Source organism: Schistocerca serialis, chromosome 8, assembly GCF_023864345.2.
Source record: "Schistocerca serialis cubense isolate TAMUIC-IGC-003099 chromosome 8, iqSchSeri2.2, whole genome shotgun sequence".
NCBI lineage: Eukaryota > Metazoa > Arthropoda > Insecta > Orthoptera > Acrididae > Schistocerca > Schistocerca serialis.
Window position 1 is genome coordinate 378,581,864 of NC_064645.1, and position 6,355 is coordinate 378,588,218.

The window sequence follows — 6,355 nt, forward strand, 5'->3', positions numbered from 1 at the left end:
ATACCCAAATTTAACAAGAAAAAAATCAGTACCTTGAAAACAGACAAGCACTGCCTGGCTGCGTTTGTACAGATGCTGCTGATTAAATTTATATGCTTCTGGATTGACCATCAATGCAAGAACTTGATCTCCTGTTTCTCTACACCTAAATTCTTCTATTAGTTTTGAACCACAGAGGTTGCAATGAATGTATGATGTGTTTATGACACCTGGCATACGATAACCTTTTGAATTGATACACTTTGTTTCCTGGCATCTGACAACTAAACTTTGGCTGAAACAAGACAAGAAATTACCCAATTAAAACTCACCATTAAATTAGAAAGCACTAAATTCTTTTTTCTAGAAACATCTTATACTTACGTATACTTATGTGGCTTTGATAGTGATATTACAACTCCTTGCAATGTTGATATTCCACAATATTCTGCACTATAGTCCCAATAAGAGACATTACGCAATATATTTGAGGGTCGCAGTACAATTTTTACTTGTCCTGGTAAAACAATATGTGTATTTTCCATGCAATGTAGAGCAGTATATACCACTTTGTGAATAATAGAAAGAGCAATGTGTGGTTCATGAAACAGCAAGTTTGTAAAATGTTCACCTGAAACATTAAAATTAATTAACAGTACAACATAACAGGAGTGTGTGCTGGCCAAATACAAGACATTATTCAGAACACCAGTGAATACTTGTAAGACATTTTACACATTCTATTGATGTAACCAAGGTAATTTTCATGAAAAAAAATTGAATTATTTTCCTCTCTTCCACTCAGAAGCTAGGGATAATTAATTTGTGGCTATTTTAAAGTAAATTTCTTGGCATAATCTGAAAGAAAAGTGTTGCAGAGGTGCTTTTAGCCATTAATAATTGGACATCAGTCATAAATTGTCCTACCAAAGTTGCTCAAGATAATACTAGAACCTTATGGAAAATGTATTCATTCAACAAGCAGCAATTAATGAGACACTTGCCTATCTTGTGACAAAAGACTTGTCAGAGTCCAATAAACAGTCACTTTACATAAATTAGTACCAGGTACACTTTGAAAATACTCTTAGAAAATACTGCTAGTGAGGATGATTAATGACAAAACTACTGAAGAGTTTAAGGAAGCTTACAAAATGTTGGCTGGGGTGAGGTATACAATGAGCCTCACAATAACTCCCAGAAACATGAAATGAAGTATATGAAGCAGAAGATACAGACAACAAAATGGAATCCTTTCTAAACACATTTCTATATCACTTCAATATTGCCTTTCCTCTTAAACTCAAACACACCACATCAAAAGAACCCAATAAGACGCCATGGATAACAACTGGTATAAAGATTTCCTGCAGAAGGAAGAGAGATCTGTTGAATTATATAAAAAATAACACCATCCCCACTCCATCTCAAGAAAGATATATCAAGCAATATGTCAAAATCCTTTAAAAAAGTCCTAGCACTAACAAAGCAAACAGCAAATGACAATTATGAGGCAAAATCCTCAATCAAAACCAGGGCAGTGTGTAACATCATAAGGAACGAAACAAATCAACAACCATGTAAACATGAAAACACTATCCTGATCCACAGCACCAGAGTTACTAATCCACAAGAACTGCAAATATTTTCAACAATGGCTATGAAAATATTTTTAAAAATCTGTTACAAAGCATCAACAAACCCACACCCAACAGACAAAACAAAATAACAACTCCTGTAGAATCTATATTCTTCTGGGGAAACTACTCCTGAAGAAATTGTACTAAGTACAAAGTACCTCAAGAATAAATTCTCATCTGGAATCGAGGACATCCCAGATTTTATCATCAAACACTGCATAAACAAAACAGCTCTCCCACTCTCAAATGTGTACAACTCATCGTAGATGTCAGGTACATTTTCAAAATGCATGAAAGTGGCTAAAGTTATCCCAGTCTTTAAGAAAGGTGAAAAACTCAACACAGAAAATTACAGACCCATATCACTGTTACCTGTGTTTGGTAAACTTTTGGAGAGATTAGTTCACCAAAGACTAATAAATTTTCTTGATAAGAACCAGATCTAATGCCCAGCACGGTTTCAGAAAAAAGAAATCCACGACAACCGCCATATATGAGTATTTACACTCCACCCTAGATGCTATAGCCAAAAAACAAAAAGCAGTTGGGATCTTCCTAGATTTCTCCAAGGCATTTGATGTCATAGACCACAAGATTCTTCTCAACAAACTGGAGTCATATGGCATCAGAGGAACCCTACTAAACTGGTTCAGCTCATACCTGACATAGGGAACAAAAAGTGTCAATAAAACATAACAATCAAGGGCATATCGAAACATACTACTCTGACTATTGCAATATTACACAAGGTGTGCCTCAAGGCTAAATTCTTGGACCAGTGTTCTTCCTTGGGCACATAAACGACCTACCGTCAAAAATCAATGCCAGCACCAGTACACTCTTCGCAGCTGATACCAGTATCCTCAAAACAAGCAAAAATGAACATGAACTCCAAGAGGCCATAAATGGAAATACTGATGAACTTGGTGATTTGGTTTGAGAAAAACAAGCTCATAGTTAACATAAAAGAAACCACTTACCTAAACGTCCACCTAAGATCAAATAAAATTATGCCTGATATGAAATTACACAGTTCCCAAATAGCCCCAAATACAGAAACAAGATTTCTAGGCCTATGGATTCAGGATAATCTAAAATGGCAAACACACATTAATAAAACTAATAGTAAGCTAAACCAAATGTGCTATGCCCTGTGAATCCTCGCGTACTGCACAAGCCCAGAAACTGTTCACACAGCCTACTATGCACAATTCCACAGTGTAATGCGGTATGGTATTATATTCTGAGGAGACTACACATAGCCCAAACATTCTCCTCACCCAAAAGAGAGCTAAAAGAATAATGAATAATGCAAAGCCGACTGATAGCTGCAGCCCTCTCTTCCAAAACTTGCTCATTCTACCCCTTGGCAGCCTGTATATACTACAACTATGCAAATTTGTAAAAAGTAATATTACAAAATTTAATAAAAATATAAATGCCCATGACTATGGTACTAAACAGAAAATGAAACTCCATGTTAAAGAAATGCACACCTCTGCCTTTAAAAACTCTCCCTTCAACAAAGGCATTAAAATATACAATAGCCTGCAATCAGAAATAAAAAACAGTAAGTCCCCAACTGTATTTAATTAAAAAAAAACTAAAATCACTTCTACTTTATCATTGTTTCTACAGTGCAAGTGAATTTCTGCTCCACATGGGTGGAAAGAAACATGAAACAAATTGCCGCAAAGAATTTTGTAAGGAGTAAAACATTAATGCAAGTATGTGCAAAAATCTTGCATCTATATCATCTGCTACTAAGCAAATTAAGTGCATAAAGAATATCCAACCAGGTATTGTTGTGTATATGTGTGAGAGGAATACAGCACTAAAATACAAATGTGTAATTTGTGTGTTCATAAATTTGTGTGTTCATAACTTCTCAGAAAATATGTATGTAAGCTAATGTTTGTGTAAACTTTTGGCATATTACTTCATGCCAGCAAATAATCATACTGTCCAACATCAAATGTATGTTTGAGCATCACCATGTGCATGCCGTGTACAGTACTGATTCAGGGGACAATAAATAAATAAATTAAACATTGTTATTCATGATTTTGTATCAGTTTTTGAAAGCAGTTCTCCTAAAAATATAATTGTTTGTAACAATGGCAGGACATTCAAGAGTGGAGTGGATTGGATTGGATTGTTTGGGGGAAGAGACCTAACAGTGAGTTCGTCGGTCTCATCAGATCAGGAAATGACAGGGAAGAAAGTCAGCTGTGCCCTTTCAAAGGAACCATCCTGGCATTTGCCTGGAGCGATTTAGGAAAATCATGGAAAACCTAAAACAGGATGGCCGGACGCAGGATTGAACCATTGTCCTCCTGAATGCGAATCCAGTGTGCTGACATTCAAGAAACATTGGATCACTACAGGATAGGAGCCTCTTCACAATGAAAAGGCCAGAACATGTAATGATCCCAAAATATTTCTTACAGTAAACAGCACTGAAACAGTAGCACGAGTCATAAAAAATATCAAAAGTGTACAATGTATATCTTGTCTGAAACTGACAAATTAGATAATAAAATCAAATCAATATGGAATATTGCTAAAAAGAAACAGGGGAAGAAGCCACGGAAGATGACATTATTTCTGCTGCAGAGAATGAGAGCACTGTGAAAGGCTGTTCATGTGGGATATAGCGGAATGTTTGATATCAGTCATCAGCTTTGAGCACTGACATGGGAAACATGTGACAAATGCCATAAACAATATGATGACTATAATGTGATACTATTGGCGATTTTTTTCAAACAGGCTAAGATACAGATCAGTCTGTTGCCACAACCAGGTTCTTTGAGTAACATGTTTATTGGCTTTGCTAACTTGCAAGCATACTATCACTCTCCAACCTAACCAATACATTGGGCAAAGCCACAGACCAGTCAGTCACCACAAAGAGGTCTTTTTTTTTTTACTATGACATTCGTTGGCTTCACCAGCTCACAACCAGGTTGCTACCTTTCAACCTAACCTATGCCTCGGGCTAAGCTACAGATCAGAGTGTCCATATAACTAGTTTTATTTTATTTTATTTTTTTTCTTTCAAACTCGTTGGTGTCACCAACTAATAATAAAACTGTGAATATATGCACCAAAGGTCACATTACACTAGCCACGAACATTACATCACTGGCAAAAGACAACAGCTCTTATCGAACATTTCTCTTGACCCATTCATGTGTAGCATACATTTTTATAATTACTTTTAAAATAGAGGTGAGATACTTGATGCAAATAATTCCAAAGAGAAAACAAAGCAGACAATGTAGTAATGCAAAGGCTCTTTAGTGAACTAAATATTAATCTAATGTCCGCATCTGAAATAAAGTAACTATTTAGGCCCCTGGAGATATTAAACGCAGCCTCACAGCAGTGTTACCCATTTATGAAATTTGTTATGCACAACCCTGCTAAGTTTGAGAGTAACAGAGATTTCCACATGCAGGGCACTAGAAAGAAAACTCGTCTGCATCACCTTTTAATGAATCTAAATTGACACACAAATGAGTGCAACTTACAGCTTTAAAAATCGTTAGCAATTCACCCACAGAAACAATATGTCTTGCAGACAGAAGGAGTTTTCTCAAATGTACGTTCTATATGTTTCTCCTTAACAATTCCTTTATACCAGTACCATAGAGGAATACGCGAGAAGATATAATTATAACTGTTTTTAATGAAATAACATATGCAAACGGTGAGCATGTAGTGGCATAAATATTAATTTTCCTTTTCCTTAGTTGTATGCTCAAATGGCTCTGAGCACTATGGGGCTCAACATCTGAGGTCATCAGTCCGCTAGAACTTTGAACTACTTAAACCTAACTAACATAAGGACATCACACACATCCATGCCCGAGGCAGGATTCGAACCTGCGACCGTAGCGGTCGCGCGGTTCCAGACTGAAGCGCCTAGAACCGCTCGGCCACTCAGCTGGTAGTTGTATGTTAACGTACTGTGTTTATTATGCTGACGTGTTCCACAACATAGCGTTTATCGTGAATTTCTAAGTTCTCAGAAATACGGCGAAATATCACCCTTGTAAAGATGGCGCGGGGAATGCTACTAACCTGATACACTCAACAGATCTTCCATATCAATTGGTAAATAGAAGTTTACGGGTTGTAAAATGCTGTTCTTTAGTGAATCATTGATTTGTTTGGCATAACATTCTTTCAGTTTCTCCAAATAATTACTCTTCTCCAAATATAGAAGAAAGTCTTCCTGCAACCTAATTCCAACCGTTGTCAGGTCTAGTCCACTTTCGAGAATATCTGCTGGTCTGCAAGTAAAACAAAAATATCTGCAAATATTAGTAAATATCTTTAAATGGAAAGTACATCAATTATCTAATAAAATCACCTCAGTCCGAATTCATATTGCAACCACGCAACGAACATTCTCCCAGATCTTCCGTACGATACAGATTATTCTACAATTACAGTGGAACATTTGAAACAAGCGCCATTTGATCCAAAGTTCTTAGAATTTTAACACCAAACTACTGAATATCGACTACAAAGTATATACTAACGTAGCACTTCCACATGCAACGCAAAGGGTTAACATCTGCAGACACACCAGTCTTTAGCGATTTCAATACTTTCCTGTGTTCGTTCGTGTAAGGATTTCTAATGTTTCTTGGTTTGTATTTTGTACCGTAGTAGCTATATCAAGTCCAGGGACGAATTCCCGCATATTTTCTACGTCTCTCATG

The 6,355-nt window shown here is 36.5% G+C and overlaps 1 protein-coding gene across 1 annotated transcript; it reads right to left on the minus strand.

Annotated features, from left to right (window-relative positions):
* Positions 1-359: 359 nt before the first annotated feature.
* On the minus strand, positions 360-6,047 carry LOC126417025 (uncharacterized). Its single transcript, XM_050084915.1, has 3 exons — positions 6,001-6,047; positions 5,709-5,920; positions 360-610 (listed from the first exon to the last, which is right to left on the minus strand). Exons 1-3 carry the CDS (start codon positions 6,036-6,038, stop codon positions 360-362), a joined length of 501 nt encoding a protein of 166 aa, XP_049940872.1. The 5' UTR covers positions 6,039-6,047.
* Positions 6,048-6,355: the final 308 nt, after the last annotated feature.

Coding starts and splice junctions, on each gene's coding strand:
- LOC126417025 (XM_050084915.1), bottom strand. CDS start 6,038: ATGTTCGTTGCGTGGTTGCAATATGAATTCGGACTGAG. Junction 5,921..6,000: donor CAATATGAATTCGGACTGAG/GTGATTTTATTA, acceptor TTTTACTTGCAG/ACCAGCAGATATTCTCGAAA. Junction 611..5,708: donor AGATCTGTTGAGTGTATCAG/GTTAGTAGCATT, acceptor TTAATGTTTCAG/GTGAACATTTTACAAACTTG.